Source organism: Sardina pilchardus, chromosome 13 (assembly GCF_963854185.1).
Source record: "Sardina pilchardus chromosome 13, fSarPil1.1, whole genome shotgun sequence".
Classification (NCBI taxonomy): Eukaryota; Metazoa; Chordata; class Actinopteri; order Clupeiformes; family Clupeidae; genus Sardina; species Sardina pilchardus.
The window spans coordinates 15,117,196-15,137,195 of record NC_085006.1 but is presented as its reverse complement, the minus strand read 5'-3'; the positions used below and the strand labels follow the sequence as shown (position 1 = coordinate 15,137,195).

The following is a 20,000-nucleotide window of genomic DNA, read 5'->3' as shown; positions in this document are numbered from 1 at the left end:
TGCGCGCTTAAAGCTGTTGATAGGTGTGGAGTGTGACTGGGGCAGGGGGAGAGATCCCGAACTGTTACCGTAGCGATTTAATCTCATAAGCTAATCCTCTTTGCTTTATTAACACACTGAGCTTTACTGCTCTACAGACCTACTATTCTACACATGTACTAGTATACACTCACACACACACACACACACACACACAGACCTACACACACACACACACACACACAAAGTCCTCCACCACGTGCATAAGCGCAAACAAACCAGGCTACAGTACATCTCATCAAATCAGTTCCGATACTACATCTCCGTTCCCAAAGCCCTAGGTAAAGAATCGGATATCAGTCCGTCTGATCAGCATGCACAGAAGACTAAACACACCACTTAAAACTCCATTTGTCCTCTCTGCCTTCCCTTCCGCCCAAACTTTTTTTTTTCTATCCCCAAATCTTATCCGCCCAATCTGTTCTATTTGCATCAGAACTCATCTTAACTGTCTCACATGCCCTACAAAGCAGCAGTGGCAAAAATGGCAGCCTCGAGGCACGCCAGACTCCAGATGAATACAGTCTGGTGGTGACTCACTACTGGGATTCCCTTCCAACTCTTGCATCGCGACACACACTTACGTACGCTAAAATCTCTGCTGCAGCCTCCTAACAATCCCTTCCTACTTCGCCTACACTTTACAAACTGACGATAATAAGCATAAACAGTCAGGAAGGAATGTATGTGGGTCCACCTTTGCTGTAAATAAATGTCCAATTTCCAACTGCATTTTTTTTTTTTTTTTTGCTGCTACTGACATAATACGTTTTAGTTTCATCTTCTCCTCTTGTTGCTGATTGGCCTGAATATTTTTCTTGTCTGAGGGAAACGTGAAGTGAATTACTGTGTTCCAGACTAGAATCTCCATGAAAGGAGATCTAGGATAGGCGGGGCCAGGCTAATTCAGCTCAATAGCACATTCAGTACTTCAAAAAAGGGCCTTTTAAATGAACACCATGCTTTAACCATCTTTAAGACCCTTTGTTGAAGTTATGTGAGCAGACAGACCTGATCACAATACCTCTATCGGGGGGGAAAGACATCTCTCACAGCAAAGGTGATGTTTTCTAAACAAAGTCCTGATTGACAGGTATCACTCCTCTGCTTCCGAGGAGAGTTAAACCCTCCCTCCCTGTCCGCTCTGCCACACATACACTGTGACTGGCATTACAACCCCACCTCCCACTCCCCATTTCGCCTCAACTTCACTGATAGCTCTAAGCTCAAATTACCCCCTTATCCATAGAAGATGTAAGCAGACATCGCTCACACGCAATCTCCACCACAGGCATCTCCTAGCACCATGGCCAGCTACCAAACCAAGCCAAACATGCTTATTGTCAGCACACTAAATCAAGCATTCAGACTGAACTCCAGCGAAGGGGGAGGCGGTGTGAAAAGCATGACCAGGACCACGTTCCTCTCGGCATAGTGCCATTTCTCTTCTCCACCGACAAATAAGGTGGGCCAGAGTCACTGACAAGAATGCTGTGAATTCACTCCACTCAAGGCACAGTCCCTTCGAAAGGTCGTTTGCGTTCACTGTCTCTCTATCTGATCACTCTTCAGATTATGTTCTGTGTTGCCATAACATTAATGTCTCCAGGCAGGTGTTAAGCGAAAGGCTGTGAAGACATTTTTATGTGGTGCTTTGGGATGAAACAAAAACATGTCAGCTTTATGACAGCTTCAAGACATTCTGTCAGATGGTTTACAGTGACCTATAATGAGTTATTTTGAGTTTAATGGTTTCAGGAGCTATTCACATTGGCCTCCCATGTTGTTGATGTATGTTGCTATGAGTTACGGTGAATAGTTAGAAATTGCGATATAGCTTGTTATTGTGGTGCTGATGTGAAATGTAAAACTGGCCACTATCATTTGCATTTGGTACTTCACCTTAAAATAAGCTTAATAAAACACTGTTTTTGAAAATAATAAAAAATATCCCATACAGAATTCAAGGAACACACTTTTGCACATTTTTTGAAATAATTATTCCCCCTCATCATTCAGCCTTATAATCAATGAAACCCTTATGACACCTTCTGAAGACCCAGCTCTTCAGAGAACATCTCCTCTCGTAGCACTTCTTACAACTAGTCTTGCTGATCCTAGACACCTGATTAACTGACACTTGACTGTTTAAAATCGGCACTACAACCTGACTATAACTGACACTTGACCGCACTAGAACATGACTATAACTGACACTTGACCGCACTACAAACTGACTATAACTGACACTTGACCACCTAAAGACTGCACGCACTGATGCACTTATTCCTATTTCACTCTACCTTTTTTTCCAGAATTGTTGTGAGAATTGCTTTAAAAAGCTTAATCTGTTTACCATGTTGTAAGTTGCTTTGATTAAAAAGCGTCAGCCAAATGTGATATAGTATAACCAGGTCAGGTAGATCAGATAATGCATGATATCACCTGCGTTAAATGCACAGGTGATAGAAAGAATATATGGCAGGACTTTCATTTTCTGAACCCGGCATGTCCACCTCTGCATAGGGCCTAAGATTTTGTGCTACACCCCTGGTTCTATGTATCACTACCACACTGGTTGCCTTGTAGTGGGTTCTATGTAATCACTACCACACTGGTTGCCTAGTAGAGGGTTCTATGTAATCACTACCACACTGGTTGCCTAGTAGTGGGTTCTATGTATCACTACCACACTGGTTGCCTAGTAGTGGGTTCTATGTAATCACTACCACACTGGTTGCCTAGTAGAGGGTTCTATGTAATCACTACCACACTGGTTGCCTAGTATAGTGGGCACGGTGGCATCTTTCACTGCTCCATCTGGCATTCTGTGTGGAGCACTTTGAACTGCACTCTGTGCATGACACATGCGCTATATAAATAAATATTCACTCACTTACTTAAAGTGAATAAACAGGGATGAACAGTAGCACAATCTACTCAATGTCTGTCAGAATCCTCTCTTCCTATAACTAACATTATCCTTTTATCATGGTTTAGATATAAATACATTTGCATACACATAAAGGGCCATTCACACCTAGAACGATAACTCTAACAATAACGGTAATGATGACATCCACACATAAACTACATAATATCGTTGGGGATCACGTTCAGAGCAATATTGAGATTGATGAAAAGTTGATAGCCAATCAGAATTCATACATTTTTAGCCATCAAATTAATTTACAGGAAGAGATCGTTGGTCAGTGTGGATGCTTTTATCGTCACAGTTATAGTTATCTTTAAAGTTATCGCTCCTGGTGTGAACGACCCGTAACTCAGGCGTTCATGTTGTAGGACTTACCCGCGCTCCTTTAGCTGGGAAGCACTGGCACACGGTGCAGTCTCTACCACCACAGCCTTCTGATGGGTCCCCCTGTAAACACACACAGCCTGAGTTAAAGAGACAAATACAGTACACACACAAACAGTACACACACAAACACACACACACGGTGTAGTGCATACATACTGTATCTGGTCTGGTGTTGTCATGATATTTGTTAACTGATATTTGTTATTAACGCATCACAATGGGCAGCTATGTGTAAGGTCGTGTTATGCAGAGACAAGGACATGCTGTGCAAAAACAGAGATCAACCTCATTAGATGTGACATGTTCAGATTGACGTGATCAAGTTTTACATTTTTGCTAAGCCTATTATTTGTTTCAAATAAGGCAAAAAACAAACAAGCAACAGCTGTAGTATAAAGACAAACATAACAACACTGCTATGCTTGCAACATCAGCAGAACTAAAATATACTGTACCCTGTATCAACGGTTTATCAATAAATTTAAATAAAAATCGAGGCAGATTTTTGTCTGTCTGGCGATCACAGAGGAGAAACATCTCAAACATGATGCGAGTGTGTGTGTGTGTGTGTGTGTGTGTGTGTGTGTGCGTGTGCGTGTGTGTAGAGGGGATGAGGGGTGGCAGAGGAGACAGATAGGGAAGAAGGGAGCGATTTCTGAGACCGAAAGAGAGAAAGACAGAGAGATGGAAGGAGAGATGTTTTGTCTGCAGGAGTGGCTGGGTATGCAGCTCACCTGTACACAACAGAACAGAGCAGAGGCTCCATCTGATAACATGCTCTGCAATTAGAGCCCATTCTCTAGTGCCAAAACACACGTAAACACACACACATGCTTGCACGTGCATAAATCTATGCACTCGCGTGCATACACACACACACACACACACACACACACGTGCACATTAAGGGAATACACATGCCATTGCAGCAATGCTAATACACGCAGCTTCAGGTGATGCTTGTGAATCCTGTCAAGTTCAAAGAGGTTATGTGCAGTTTTGGTACATTACTCTGAATGGCATTTTTCTATGGTACTGCATACACTAGACTTCCCATGCAGAATCAGCTGAACCCTATAGCTCAAACATTCAGACATAAGCCTGCATCCGAAACGGTGAGTGCACTTTGATGTCTTTCAGTGTCTTTCACATCTGATGCACATGAGAAATGATGCTCAATCTCCCCATGAAAAACACACACGTACTGTACACATGGACAGACATGAAAAGATATTTAGCATTCTTGTGGACAAAAGGGGAAGAATCATTGTCAATTACAGACGGGCACGGGATGACTTAACACTGGTAACCCGTGAGGATCTTATGTCTGTCAGACTTCTTCAAATCACATCACATTCATTTAACGCATCTGGTCTCCGTAGACTCTCTCTAACCACCTGCTCTCTCTCTCTCTCTCTCTCTCTCTCTCTCTCTCTCTCTCTCTCTCTCTCTCTCTCTCTCTCTCACACACACACACACATACACACACACACACACACACACACACACACACACACACACTGTGATGAATGGGATGTGAAAAATAACAGGGGCTAAATTACTTGATGTTTAATAACTTACCGCATAGCAATGCAGACTAATCCACAATGCTTCTATGATCTAAGGAGAGGGATAATCTAGGAACACCAAACACACACACACACACACATATGGACGCTTGAATGCACACAATGCAATGCACATGCAAACATACTGTACACACAAGCATGCACATGCGTATGCACACAAAGAACCACATACACAGACACAGGCAAGCAAGCAGTGTCCATTTCACACACATTCTAACACACACAGCTACATCAACAAACAGCTACAAACGATCCAAATCAACCCAGAGATCTATGAGCGTGCCCTGACTCAAACACACATGCAAATATTTGTGTACTTAAGTCAGCGCTGACCTAACGCACAAATACCAACACACTCTGCACAGTATACAGGTCTAAATGCCTCGGCATGCATTTCAAAGTCCTGTAGGTAAGCTGGATGGAGGGGGTGACATCAGCAGTGAGGGTGAGGAGATGAGAGGGATGATTGGTTGCACTGCCAGATGAGCATGACAGCCAACCAGTCAGGCGTTAGAGATTAGAAGCCAAGGGGCACGCCTCACCACCAGACATGCTCCTTTTGCTGCAACCCTTAAGCAGCCCCCACACAAATCTGCAGGTATCTCTCTCTCATACACACACACACACACACACACACACACACACACACACACACACACACACACACACACACACACACACACACACACACAGACACATACACACACACACACACACACACACATACGATGCGCTCTACATATATGATATGAGCAATGAGGTCAGCACAGTCAACACTCAACACTACATGCATGCCCGTCAGCACTCAGTTCAAGTTCAATGTTCTGAGTGTATAAACATGTGCATATCTCTCTCTCTCTCTCTCTCTCTCATAACCTGAATACCGCTTCATCTCAGACCGCATGTTTTTGTTCAGAGGGTTCATGGAGTTAAATGACGTCATAGTCCTTACAGAGCACAGAGCTTTAAAGCTTTAATGAGGCATTGGAGAGTTTCTTGTTAGCTACTGTACACTGCAAAAACTGTTTACCTAATAAAATCTAACCAAGTGTTGTTCTTGGTTAGATCTTATATCAAGATAAAACAAATAGTTGGTGTTGTTTTCAGTATAAAGAGTCTTACCTAGAGCGTTCTTGTGAAATCATTTGACTCAATTTAAGAAATGTTTGACTTATTCTAGGACATCTCTTCCTAAAACAAGCACATTTTCCTAAAACAAGCACATTCGTCTACCAGTACATTGAGTAAATTTGTCTTGATTAGACTCCTTAAAATAAGTCAATGTCGTCTTAAATTAAGTCACAATGATCTTTCGGGAGAGCACTAGGTAGAATATACCAAAATACAATATCAAAAAGATTTTATGATCTTAATATAAAATAATAACACTTAGATTAGATTTCATTTTTTGGAGTGTATAATCTAACAAGCTAACAGTTACAACAATATCTCAGTTAGCACTGATAAAAGACGGCTAACTAGCTAACTGATGTATTGTGGTAATATACAGTTTTCAGTGACCATACTTCAGGCAGTTAAAACAGATTTCAGAGGGATGTCACACACTGTAAACTCAAGGCAGAATGTTATTTTGGGAAATCCTTCATTGTTTGATGTGATACGTTATGGCTTGATCATTTATGAATATTTCTCTTTCCTAGAACAAAAACAATTAAATGGACCCTTCACGGTCTTGACCACTGTCTTCCAACTTCCTGCAGGTGTAGGCTAGACTATCTTGTGGGCAAACCCGTAATGGTTTCACCTAAAACAGATTTCAGAGGGATGTCACACAAACTCAAGGCAGAATGTTCTTTTGGGAAATCCTTCATTGTTTGATGGGACACATTATACAGCTTGATCATTTACGAATATTTCTCTTTCCTAGAACAAAAACAATTAAATGGACCCTTCACAGTCTTGACCCCTGTCTTCCAACTTCCTGCAGGTGTAGGCTAGACTATCTTGTAGGTGGTTTCACCTATGATTTTTTCAAACGTTTAGTCAATAGAATCAAAACCAGCCTTCAGTCTTGCCACAGCTTTCATGCACAAGTGCATAATTCATCTGAATCATCTGTGTTCAATTGTGCGCAGCCTGTGCACACAGCCACCTTTGACCTTAAGCACGAGTTTCAGCGTATGATTAACCTGGAGCTTGCTGAGAAAACCACACACATATTTATACATGCACCCACTCACCACACACACACACACACACACACACATTGGCACACTGAGTTCGGAACCCAGTTTAACATAAAATACATCAAAAGGCAAGCAGTGCTGGTCGCACATCATGTGACAACCAACCGGACACAAAAGAATGTGTGTGTGTGTGTGTGTGTGTGTGTGTGTGTGTGTGTGTGTGTGTGTGTATCTGTGATTGTACTGACCGGATGCGACACTGCTGTATTGGAATTCTTTGAATAGGCACTATTCACTGAGTGGTATTAACTACCCAGGAAAAATGTCTTTGAAGAGCAGACTTTTTTGAAGCTTGAAATGTTTGAAGCATTTGGCTGAGGGTTCTGCACAGGTTTAAGTAGTGCAATAAAGGTTTCAGTCTGGATCTCTCGTCTCTTTATAATGGTCTACTTATTCAGCCTCTGCAGGGGACGACTGATTAACCAGCTCAGCAAAGTGGCCAGACAATCATAAATACACACACACACACACACACACACACACACACACACACACAGCAATAATAACAGGATGGAATATTGTGAGACAGGTTACAGTAACTGTGGCAGACACCCTTCTACTGTACCTGAAAAGGAAGGCAAGAAAGAACAAGGACTATGGAAAGAAAGACAGAAACACAGACAGAAACATACACAGACGGACAGAAAGAAGAACACTGGGAGTGTATCTATTTGGATGTAATGAGTGGGCCCACATAAGCGTATGAGGGTGTGATTGTGTGTCTCTTTATATGTATACGTACGTGAGTGTGGGTGGGTGGGGTGGGTGGTAAGGGGGGGTGGGGGGTGTCTGGTATGTGTGTTAGAAGCATCTGCATTCTGACAGCTGGTCATTTTGCTTCACGTTTACAACCTCTTCACCTGTCTCTGTCTCACTCTTACACACACACACACACACACACACACACACACACACACACACACACACACACACACACACACACACACACACACACACACACACACACACACACAAATGACCGTTTACCTAACCCTGGCCTTGCACTTTTCTTCAAAGTTGTCCCAGTGCCTCAAATCTCAAAGAATTTTCCTTGCCTCCAGTTACCGTGTCTTCCGATGAAGAACTGCTGATCTTATAACCATTTGCCATTTCTTGAGAGAGTACAGTGTCGTGTCTGTGTGTGCTTGAACTGACCATAGTGTAAATCAGAGAGTAAATATCACCTGACCACAAAAAAGATTGCTTTCATGAAAAATGGCTTTTCCTTGGAAAACCCAGACAGTATTCTGTCATCTGTGTCACAAGAGTAAATGAACTACGGTCGGGTCAAACCTCCAACTCTGAGCACACGTGATGCTACATGAGGTCTCTCAGAACTGTAATCCGCGAGGTTGCATTACTCTGCACAGCATAACACAGAACATCGTTAGCCAGCCATCACAGCAAAACAGCTCTCACTACTGTTGCGACGTGCTGCCTGTGACTTGCACTCAGGTAGACTGTAAGTTTTCACAGACACACCTCATCCCCAAGGGGACACTAGCTTGCTTCTTTCACCTGGTAGCTACCGACTAGCTATTTAAAGCCATGAGGTAGCTTTAGCAGGGGGCTTGGGGTGCATCTCAATTGTCTATTTGTCCATCCTCCCTGCTGTCTGTACTAGTCTCTCCTCCTAATTAATCCCGTGATAGAAACAAGGATCGGCAGCCTTGGTTTGGCATGGTCAGACAGAACTGCTTGTGGGAATACCAGTGGCTCTTTGTTTCAGCTCTGAACCCCTTGGTTGGATTTTACCTCTCTGTCTTTGGATTTACTTTGTGTTTGGGCCTGTTTTTGTTTTAGTTTTTTGTCTTTGTTTCAGGGATTTTCCCACTTTTTGTGAGCATTGTGGGAGATAGTGTTGCACGCAGATTGGTCTTCACTAAAAACACAATGTCCAGGCCGTGTCCTCTTGAATTGCATCCATTAATTCATACACTCTGACTACCATGTTATTGCAAACACCTACTGTAGATTAGGGACTCTGGTCTGGACAATACATAAATTCCCTACACTTGTTGCGAGCTTGTTGCTGGGCCATGACTTCCTAACATTACAAATTATTCTTGGATGCCTCTATCTTTTTTTCAAGCATTGCTCCCAGCACACCTGATGAAGTCTGCGCAAGGTGTGTGAAGCTTGTTTCATGCTTCTGCATCGACAAGCAGCAGTGGCTATATGGCGTTGCTTCTACGCCATCGAGAACCTTAAGTCTCCAGGCGTGAAGTCTCTTAAGTCTCTTAGGTTCAGATAGTTGGGGGTGGTTCTTAAGCTTACTGTACGTTCCAGCCTCAGAGCACTTCCAATTTTAAAGGTGAGGTGGATGAACTTGCCCCACAGTTTAGGAAGTAGGACGTTTGACTTTATAAGTGGCATTCCATTGTGCTTTTTTTTTCCTAGTAAGAGGAACGCAGCATTTGATGGGTCAGATAGGCAGAGCATCACAGAGGGAGGCACACCATGCAGGGGGCCCCCCTACAGCACAACTGGGGAATCTACAGTATGACATTTCTCAGACGGACAGAAGACAATGAGCCTATTTCACAAGATGTCGCCACCGTGTAAACTAACTTCCTCTGGAACAGCTCAGTCTATAGGAAAGACAGAAACAGGAAGATGTTTTACCCTGCCAATTAAGGCATCATCAACATCAACTAGGCCAGACACCTGGACACTGTGAAATTGGCTCATGGGTATTGTCAGCGGCTACTGTCTTTAGTTATATTGATAAGAAACTCGATTGTCATACTCTGAATGACTATAAGGGTCTTATGATAAGTATTCATGGGTTTCATCAGGTCCCTTTCCACAGATGTATACAATCAAGCACCTTGATTATGAATGTAGACAGCATGGTGCTTGATTAACACATCTGTGGAAAGGGACCTGAAACCCATGAATAGAGAGATTCGGGGACCTAAAGATGTCTAGACAGCCTGTTCCTGCCCAAAGAGTCGCTCCCTAAGGTCTTTGGTATTATTTGCCCTCAATGGTGCCTTCCAGGCAGCGCTGCCTTCAAGGTGCTTGAAGAGGCGCTCCCTAACTAAGCTTCAAAAAGAGAAGGAGCTTTTTTCTGTCTGCACTTTTATGCGGTTAAACTTGACTGATATGTAAATTTGAACGGCATTTGAAATTCCTACATACTGAGTTAAACAGCATGTAATGTATCTGTATAGGTAAGCACAGCAGAGCTATGAATGTGATTTATGTTTATGTATGCGTGTGTTTTCTGTCAGTGAAGGGAAAGATATCTGCATTCCAACAGGCAGCCATGCAGGCAGACGACTCTTATCTCTATCTTCCTCTCTTTCTCTGGCTTGTTCTCCTCATCCTGTCCCCTCTTGCAGAGAGAATATGCATATCGCTCCACTCTTTTCAGCCTTATCAAAATCAGATGTAATGTTCTGTAGCAGTCACACACACATACAAACACACACACACACACACACACACATCCACCCATGCACCCCCTGAACTATATCACATTCTAAAGCTCCCCCAAAAATCATGTCCCTGCATGACCTCTTCATGCAGACCTAGTCTGACGTGTGTGTGAGTGTGTGTTCACATGTGGGTGTGTGTCTCTATGTGGTGTCAGTGTCCGAGCTGGCAAAAGGTCTATCTGTGCAAGCACTGTGCTTGCGTGAGTTTCTTTGGATGTATGGAATTTTTGTTTGCATTCTTGTGTTCAAAGCATGTTCTTTTGTTCATGTCATGTATGCGTGAGAGATGTTGCATATGTGTTGAAATTGTGTGCGTATATATACAGTATATGTGTGTGTGTGTGTGTGTGTGTGTGTGTGTGTGTGTGTGTGTGTGCCTTACATGTGTCTACGTGTGGTGTGTGTGTGTGTGTGTGTGTGTGTGTGTGTGTGTGTGTGTGTGTGTGTATCCATGCGGGGGTAGGCTCTGGTAATGGCGGATGGACTTGTGCTGATGGTTGCTTTGATGCCCCTCGCCCACATGGCACCAGCCTGCACCTTCCCACTTCAAAAAGCCCCCTGCATCTCTACCTGCCCCCCCTGCATCTCTACCTGCCCCCCCCCCCCTGCATCTCTACCTGCCCCCCTGCCCCATCCATCATCAAACAGAAGCCCACACAACACACACAAGCACACAGGCCTCACTTCCCCCTCTGTTCTGCCACAACCCAATGAGCACCAACTATTACCGGGTCCCGGACTGTGTCAGTCAACCAGTCAGATAGACATGGCATTCAACCATTGTGGGTCTGTGATGTGTACATGGGGGTGACGGGGGTTAGTCAGAACCGAGAGACTTTTGACTTTTGCTTGCGAGGAATGGCCTGAGAACAAGACCAAACTGAAATGTTTGCATGCAAAAAAAAAAAAATCCTCTCACACCAGAGTTGTACATGCTGTCAATATATTAGTTGAATGAATCAACCAATCAATGAATGAATGAATGAATGAATGAATGAGTGAATCAATCAATCAATCAATCAATCAATCAATCAATCAATCAGTCAGTCTATCAATCAGTCAGTCAGTCAGTCAGTCAGTCAGTCAGTCAAAGTCAGTCAGTCAGTCAGAGCACTGGGCATGATCACACACTCCGGTTGCAAAAAGTAACCTAAAAAGCAACACTTCTGAAGTTGTCTTCAAATAAACCAAAAACAAAAATAGAGGTCATTTGAGTCTTCTATAAAGCACCTAGGACTTGAGAGATTCAGCTTAAATCATGCCATGTACAACCATAATGTACAATGTACAATGCACTACTTCAACTAACACTAACACCAAGCATCAAGTGTCAGACATTATGCCAAAGGGATTGCCCCTCATCTTGGAAATCAACAGCTAGGTAAGACTACCTCTAATAAATGAACAAGCAGTGTTTCTTTCGTTGAATGAGATCCAAAATGATCCATGCCCTTTGCCAAGTATGACTTGGCAATTGTGTCATTCAATCATAATGCCTCATGGGGATGTATTCCAACTGTTCTTGAAATGAGTTAAGTACCATAATTGAGATCTAATCAACCAGACTGGATGTTAGTAGCATTCTTACATTCACATGCTAGTAGTCTTACATTCACTCTCAAGCAATGACCTCAATATCAAAATGGCCAACGTCTCCACATCTCCAATCTCTTCCCATATCACCCCTCTCCCTGTGGGAGATGTTCCACCTGGCCCTGAGAACCAGCTAACAATCAGCTGTTCCGAGGAAAAAGAAACAGGATCTCATCTCCTTGGAGGGGTAAAAGTATTTTTTTTTTTTATCAAGAACTGAAGGGATAACCAAAACAGTGACCAACGATATTTCCATACAGGATATTCCAACATTTTAATGCAGATTAGAAATTCTGGTTCAAACTAACTCTGTTATATGGGGAAGTCCAAATGAGATACTGTAACATCATTCTCAAGTAACTACACTGTAAAGATCAAGAAATCTCCAATTCCATTCAAATGTTATACCATTTAACAAAAAACAGAGAGATAGAGAGTGTGTGTGTGTATGTGTGTGTGTGTGTGTGTGTGTGTTTGAGAGAGAGCCAGAGAAAGAGAGAGAGAGAGGGGGAAAGAAGGAAGAGATGAAAGATAGGAAATACCTGTGTACGCACCCCTAGTTTTTGTCCATTTGTATACATCGCCAATAGGAACCTGCAAACAAAGTTCAGTCTATTCACATTTCATATACTTCACAGTAGTAGAGCATTTTTTTTTACAATGAATGTGTGTGTGTGTGTGTGTGTGTGTGTGTGTGTGTGTGTGTGTACACACATGTGGGTGTCTATGTGACTTCTCACCATATCGGAAGGCTTAGCCAGGTGATCTTAAGGGGGCGTGTCATCTCCGCCACACAGGGCGTGTCCCACCGTCAGAGCAGCCCTGGACCTGTGAAATGTCTGTGACTTCTGTGGACAAGACTGCAGCCCAAGCTACCGAGTGACAGTTCCACTCCTGCTGTAAGCAAATAGAACAGGGCATTGAGGGGATCGACAGACTGACAGAGAGGGGACAGACAAAAAGATGGATGGATGGGTGGATGGATGGATGGATGAATGAATGAATGAATGAATGAATGAATGAACGAATGAACGGATGAATGAATGAACAGAAGGATGGATGAACAGATAGATGGATAGAAGGGGGGATGGATGGATGAGTGTATAAATGAACACACAAAAATTAATTAATGTTCCACCATCCTCTATCACACACGTGTCTGCTTGCGCACCCACCCACCCACACACACACCCACACACACACACACACACACACACACACACACACACACACACACACACACACACACACACACACCTACACACACACACACACACACACACACACACACATAGGCCTACATACACAATAGATGACAGGAGTTCAGTGAACTGTGAAAAGGCCATTCCAGACCAGTTCTCACATCACTGTGGACACTGGATACTCAGGACAGCTTAAATTATCATCTCTGACCATTCACCTCTCTGATTTTGCTGACAAGCCAAAACAAAGTCAAAAATTAGTCTAAAACAAGACTGCAACAACTCTGCATCCAATATTGTGGATAATCTGCTATAGACGGCAAAAATGTACCAGTCATGGTATGAGCAAAAGACAAGGGTAATGCAAGTGAATGATCGCTGGCTCTACAGCTTGGGGCGTTTAAAACCAACAATCTTTAGCGCTCTAAACCAGAAAGAAATCGTCGACAATTACCACCGTGTCATTCCGTTACCAGATGTGCCATTACCTTAACTGTTACTGCGCTCTTGGTTGTAATTAGACGGTAATAATTACAATTACATGGCCATTGCCAAGGCGCGTTAGACTTTCTGAGTTCGTGTCTTAGGGAGATTGTCAAAGGAACTACACTGAGTATCTGGACCTGGGCTGCCTGTCTGCCCCGCTCGGCTGTATGAGTTTACACAGATATCCAGCCCCAAGGGCAGACGCGACCAGATGTCGCGCACGCACAAGAAAGCCCCTATACCGCGTTCGTCTGTCTGCGAGGGAGCTGGACAGCCGGTTTAAACTCTTTTATTTCTGACTGATATTAAAGTTGACCCACAAGCAAATAATCCAAGCTGATATAGCAGTAGACATATCATCACTTAACACCAGAGCACTCGTTCACAGCATCATCCCCCTTTCCATTAGCGTTACCGACTCGAGTTTAGACAAGACAAAACAACAGATGTAAGTTATTCCTGTACACCGGCCTGTTACCTGAGTTTCAACTCTCAAATTTCAATAATATCTCAGCAACTTTATCAAAACATCACATAAACAGGATGGAAATGCGCGGAGCATAACTATATGACTACACCGTAGCCTTATGAGTAGGCTACACATCGTATTCGTACATAAAAAACGAATCTAAAAGACAAAAAAATACCTCACTCTGGCTACAGAGACACCGCAAGAAAAGACTGAAGACAAGTACGTCGGTACCGAACCTTCACAAGTTCAAGTCCGCAGGAGCGCCGGGCGCCGTGCGTCCGCTTGTGGCTGAATCCGTTAAATCATCACTTAACCAAGTTAAACTGGAACCAGAGGGCAAATGCGTCAAGAGAAACACTCACCTGCCTGAAGATGATCCTGCTATAACGACTTCATAGCAATGTGTGGCAATAAAAACAAACAAATAGATGAAAACTACACACCGGAAAAACTTAAACAGAAACACAGCTAACTTTTAACAAGTGTCCGCGGGTAGAAGGATGGACTCTATGCACCTCTATTTGTTGGTGACGTAAAGACGCAGACGCACAACCCCTCCACAATGACCATTGCGCGTAACACGAAAAGAATTACCGAGAGAGAACAGAGTACTCTCTCATAGTCTGGAGACTATAGCCTACAGTATGTTATGTTAGATGATCATTGTATCTCAATTCATATTGCCGTGTCGTCTTATGATGACCTTTCTAGCCATCTTGTGTAGACATTACGGTAGGCTACTATTTTCTACACGTTGACGGCACTGCACGATAACGGCATTTCCAATGTCGTACACGTTTTTTTCTCTATGACCTACCTGGAACAGGTAGACTGGGAAAGTTGTTTTGAGACCGTCGCTGGCTGTGCGCACAGGTAAACTGAACTGAACTGCTATCCTGGACTGTGCATCCGTGACCCGGCAGAGTCCACAATCACCGGGTGCCAGAAATCACTAACTAACTGAAGGAGAGGAACTGGGTTAGAAAACTGCAGTAGAAGTGCTAGCACTGCCTGTGTGCCAAAGCGACCCTGGGGATCTACAACGGCGCACCCATGCGCCGAATTCTGAACTCCTTTGCCCCATTGAGGGTCTCGCTGCTCGGGATCTTAGTTTTTGGATTCCTGGAACAAGCAAGCTCTGAAGGAGTGAGTATGCCGACAAACTTTAAAATTAACGTAACAAAAAATCGACCATGCTCCGCATATTCTTGCTCTGTCAAAAAATGTACACAAAGGGTTGCAGCTTGTCGATAACTTTGTCGAGAGAGGATGTGGAGAGTGGGCTATTTGCAGGTCGCTTGTAAACCTAATCTGCCCCGAGTAATCATTGTTCTTCGTATGACAAAATACTGAGATGTAATGCAGTTCAAGTGAATATTCTGTCTGCGGGGGCTTTTATTTAATCTGGCAAAAATATTTAGACAATTTATTTTTGATATAGGCCTACATATTTGCTAGTCATCTGTTAACTTAGTTTTGCGGTGTACGTTGTAGTTTATGTGGAATGGGACAGGGTTATCTGTTCTGGTGCCGGCTGCCTGCATTACTCAGGAAAGCAAGTTGCAGATGTCAGGTGTGCTGGCAGGGCTTCGTTATCACCAGAGGGGGCGCTTATCCACTTGGATGACATCACAGTCGAGTTATCCCTCTCCTCTCTTCTTTTCTTTCCACATTAACCATAATAATATCGACAAGTGGTTGTCAAATTGAATATGTGTGTGTAGGGAGAATAGGTTTCCGAGTGAGAGGAGGCCAATATGACTGAGAGCAAAACAGACTTGCAGAGCTAGTGAGATGATCCTGACCTGATCCTTGGTGCAAAGCAGATATTTTTTATTTTAGATTGGTAGCCTTTCTTTGCCATGTTTATCAGATGGGAAAAGTATGCCAGTCACAATTGAAGTTTGCAGTGCATGATGGTCTCATTTTGGGCCAGTGTTAGCATAGTGGCTAAAGAGCTGGGCTGACATGTAGTTTGTGGGTTCAATGCCCGACTGCCGCTGTTGTGCCCTTGATACGTCACTTAAAGGGACACTTCACCGATTAGCGTTAAGCTTTGTATCTTTAGAAAACCAGTCATGTTTTTGAATGGTCATGCATCATTCCCTCAGTTTGCCTTGAGAAATACAGATTTCAATGAAACCCATTAATAGGACTTCCTGCTTTCAATGATGTAAAATGATGATTTTTACATCATTGAAAGCAGGAAGTCCAATATTGAAATCTGTATTTCTCCCATCTCAAGGCATGCACGACCATTCAAAAACATGACTGGTTTTCTAAAGATACTAAGCTTAATGCTAATCGGTGAAGTGTCCCTTTAACCCCGAGTTGCTCTTGGGACAATGACCCAATGAAAAGCATTTGCTAAATGCATAAATGTAGATTGGGCAAGTTCCTGTTGGCAAATAATTCCTCAGGTCAGTCTTCAGAAATCTGTCTGACATTGTGCATCTGAACAAGGCAAAAGTAGATATGCTGTACTCCTCCCTGACTGCTGTGTCCCATGTGTGATGAAATGAGTAGAGGAACAGTTATACTGCTCAGTGGTATCAGTAAAGCTAAGGGTGCACAAGGGTGAGCCTTGTGGGGGAATTATTTTGACATGGTTTCTGCAGTTCAAAGAATGCAATGGGCCCAGCTATAGCATTGCCCCAGGGTCTGAGCCAAAGAACATTGAATATTTCACTCAGATGGTTCAACTTAGAGCAACTCATGTCCTGAAACAACCTCACATTTAATTTCCAAGATTTTCTCCACTAACATGGGAATATTGTGGCTTTACTCCAGAGGGGAAATGTAAGAATATAATATGTTTAAATTCAATATGAAAAAACGGTGTTCCTTTAAACTACTGGTAGTTAATAACAGAAGTGGAAAACTCCAGCTTCAGAGAGTAAAAGTACGATCATGTATTGGTTCTACCTGTGCACTTAGCACAGGTGATCTAATCAATTAGCTGCTCTACCTAGCTGAAGAGTTGTGCTAATTAGTATCAGCTGGTTTAAATTAATGGTTGGCACAGATATGTGGAAGAACTTTTACTCACTGAAACTGTGGCGACACTCCCATAGACCTCCATAGGAAAAAATGGCAGCACTTTTTCCAGGCTACTTCCACGTTATGGGAGTTTTGGAACTATTAACAGCCAAGTCAGTAGTCAATGAGTTAATTGATTACACCCTCCAGCATCCAGAAGTACATCCCACCCTCCTGCGATTCAGCCAAAGATTCGCAACTCCCTCTTTCTATGGCTCTGGCTTTAATCTTTTGAGATTGAACATTAGTCTGGGGAGTCTAATAGGTAGCCTATTTCTACTGCATAAGAGGCATGATCAGTGGGCATAGTTCAGATGACTCGGACAGTCCTTCAGACCAATCAGACCAATAGATAATGTCCAGGAGAGATAAATGTGCAGGTTTCCAGCCTGAGCTGCATGGCGAAATCCAATCGCCGGCAGATCGGGCTGGGTTTACCCAGTCCATCTCAAGCACCCTAACACCCTCAATAGCCTATACAACTAAACCTTGCCACTGGTCTCTGTATGAGTATGGCAAGATGCTGAGTTTTCTTTTGCCTTTGACAGATCTCTTGCAAAGTTGTTTTCAGTGAGCTGCCTAATGATGTTTTTTAGGAAGACCAACGAGAGTATAGCTGTAGTTGAGCCCCCTGTAGATGAAATAAATGGATTACATTTTCTAATGCTGTGTGCACAGGAAGTTTCCTAAATCTGACTTTGTTTCTAAGATGATAAAAGGCTACTCTGGTTGCAACTTTTTTTACTCCAGATGACTCTGGAAGTCACAACTTACAAAATAGGCCTAGCCCCTGTCCAGCAAGAATAAAATAAAATCAATGCTAATCAAGCTAGCACAAGACCTCCTACAGTCCTTCCAACTCTTCCTCTTTCTTTTCTCAGGACCCCATCAGTCACATTCACATCTTACTACCATTTTACATTGACATTTATTCATTGACTTTTATCTGAAACGAATTATATATGGCGATTATATTTCAAGGGCCGTTTTTCCCAGAGCAATACTTGGGTTTAAGTGCCTTGCTCAAGGGCACAACATTGGAGGCCAGGAATTGAACCCACAACTTTTTACGCTCCTGCATGCTAGTCCAGTTCCTCCCCTAGTACCCAGACTACCACACCGGGAACACAGTGCATGACGCTAAGCTTCTAATTGGCGAAAGGACAAGGCTCATTTTGAAGTTGCCCATGCTATTTCAGTGAGTCGTACAGTATATGCTTTGGGGAACCTGTGTTTAGCACTTGTGTTTGGGATGGCTAATGTACAGTAGTTCACCTTGAGCAGAGGATTGCCTGTAGGCTAGGTAAACCCTGCCTGAACTTCTGGCGAATTTGGATTTCGCCCGGCAGCTCAGGCTGGAAACCTGCATATCTATCTTCTCTGTTCCCTGCCAGAACCTTTGGCTCCAATCAGAAACTAGCTTATGCAAAAGACGCACCGGATTGTTGGTCTGATTGGTTGAAGGACTATCCAAGCGCTTACGGAATAATTTGAACGATGCACATTGATCACGCCTCTTGTGCAGTAGAAACAAAGCGCAGCCTCTCCATACTAATGTTCAATCGTAAAAGATTAAGCTTAGCATGGTGATAGCCTGTATTGTAGGTTCAAACATTGTCCCAGGAAGTTCTCGTCAGCTGTGCAGTCTATATAAAGAAAGAATTTTCTCTTCTCCTCTCTTCTTTTCTCTCATAAAGTTACCGTGGTCAATCTCACTGCATGCCGCCGATGTGAATCTAAGTAAACATTTACAGAAATATTCTTATATAAGTAAGTAGGGCAGACCTTTGAAGGATTTGCAAAAGATTTCAGTGTGGCACTGGGGCTTGAAGGACTGACTTCACCTCTGCTATAGCGGAACCGTGGGACACATGCCTCCCTGTTTTGGGTGTGTATACGCAGCTAAAGCTGTTTTATAGCCAAACAGTTATAACTAGGCCAGGAGGAAAACAAACTCTGCTGAAGAACTAATAATTGCTCAGCAGGTGACCATGCTTGGTTGTCTCAGCAGTACAAAAAGCTCAAAAAGAAAAATCCATGGATGCATACAGATGTTGGCGTATGAAAAGTAATATGACATATGATTAGATTTGCTGAGCTCAGATGTGTCAGCAGGCTCTTTGGTGAAGAATGTTAGGGGTTTGTGAAAGACAGAGCAGTGACACAGGAGGTGACAGGATGTTGAGGGGTTGACGTCGGGTCTGGTTCTCACCCAATTATCATGCACCCCTCACTGACAGAAAAGCCCCCTCGGAATTGGCTGCCATAAAGGCAGGCGACTGCTACTTTGAGGCCCACTCTGTGTGTGTGTGTGTGTGTGTGTGTGTGTGTGTGTATGTGTGTGCATGTGTGTGCGTGTGTGTGTGTGTGTGTGTGTGTGTGTGTGTGTGTGTGTGTGTGTGTGTGTGTGTGTGTGTGTGTGTGTGTGTGTGTGTGTGTGTGTGTGTGTGTGAGTGTGTGTTTCTGTGTGTTCAGTGATGTGGAGTGTGAAGAGGTGGTTGGGAGGGGGGAGTGGTATGGCCACTGGCCTCACCAGACTGTAATCCTTAAATGTTTTTGAAAGCAAATTTGCATTTAGTGTTGAGCTTGTCTGAGACAATGATTTTAG

General features: G+C 43.3%; 2 protein-coding genes across 5 annotated transcripts in view; one reads left to right on the top strand and one right to left on the bottom strand.

The window, feature by feature from the left end:
- col4a4 (collagen, type IV, alpha 4) overlaps positions 1–14,815 on the bottom strand; it is a 61,938-nt gene extending 47,123 nt beyond the window's left edge. For 2 of the 4 annotated variants that reach the window (XM_062552851.1, XM_062552848.1), the window contains exons 1-4: positions 14,716–14,815; positions 12,934–13,087; positions 12,736–12,787; positions 3,350–3,421 (exon numbers count right to left, since the gene is read on the bottom strand). In XM_062552851.1, the coding sequence (XP_062408835.1) occupies positions 3,350–3,421; positions 12,736–12,787; positions 12,934–12,977 (168 nt within the window). In that variant the 5' untranslated portion in view covers positions 12,978–13,087; positions 14,716–14,815. Of the gene's footprint in view, positions 1–3,349; positions 3,422–12,735; positions 12,788–12,933; positions 13,091–14,715 lie in introns of all 4 variants that reach the window. The other 2 variants (XM_062552852.1, XM_062552849.1) reach the window with 2 other exon arrangements.
- Positions 14,816–15,099: 284 nt separating this feature from the next.
- col4a3 (collagen, type IV, alpha 3) overlaps positions 15,100–20,000 on the top strand; it is a 54,932-nt gene continuing 50,031 nt past the window's right edge. Inside the window, exon 1 of the mRNA XM_062552773.1 lies at positions 15,100–15,499. Within this exon, the coding sequence (XP_062408757.1) occupies positions 15,407–15,499 (93 nt within the window). The 5' untranslated portion in view covers positions 15,100–15,406. The remainder of the gene's footprint in view (positions 15,500–20,000) is intronic.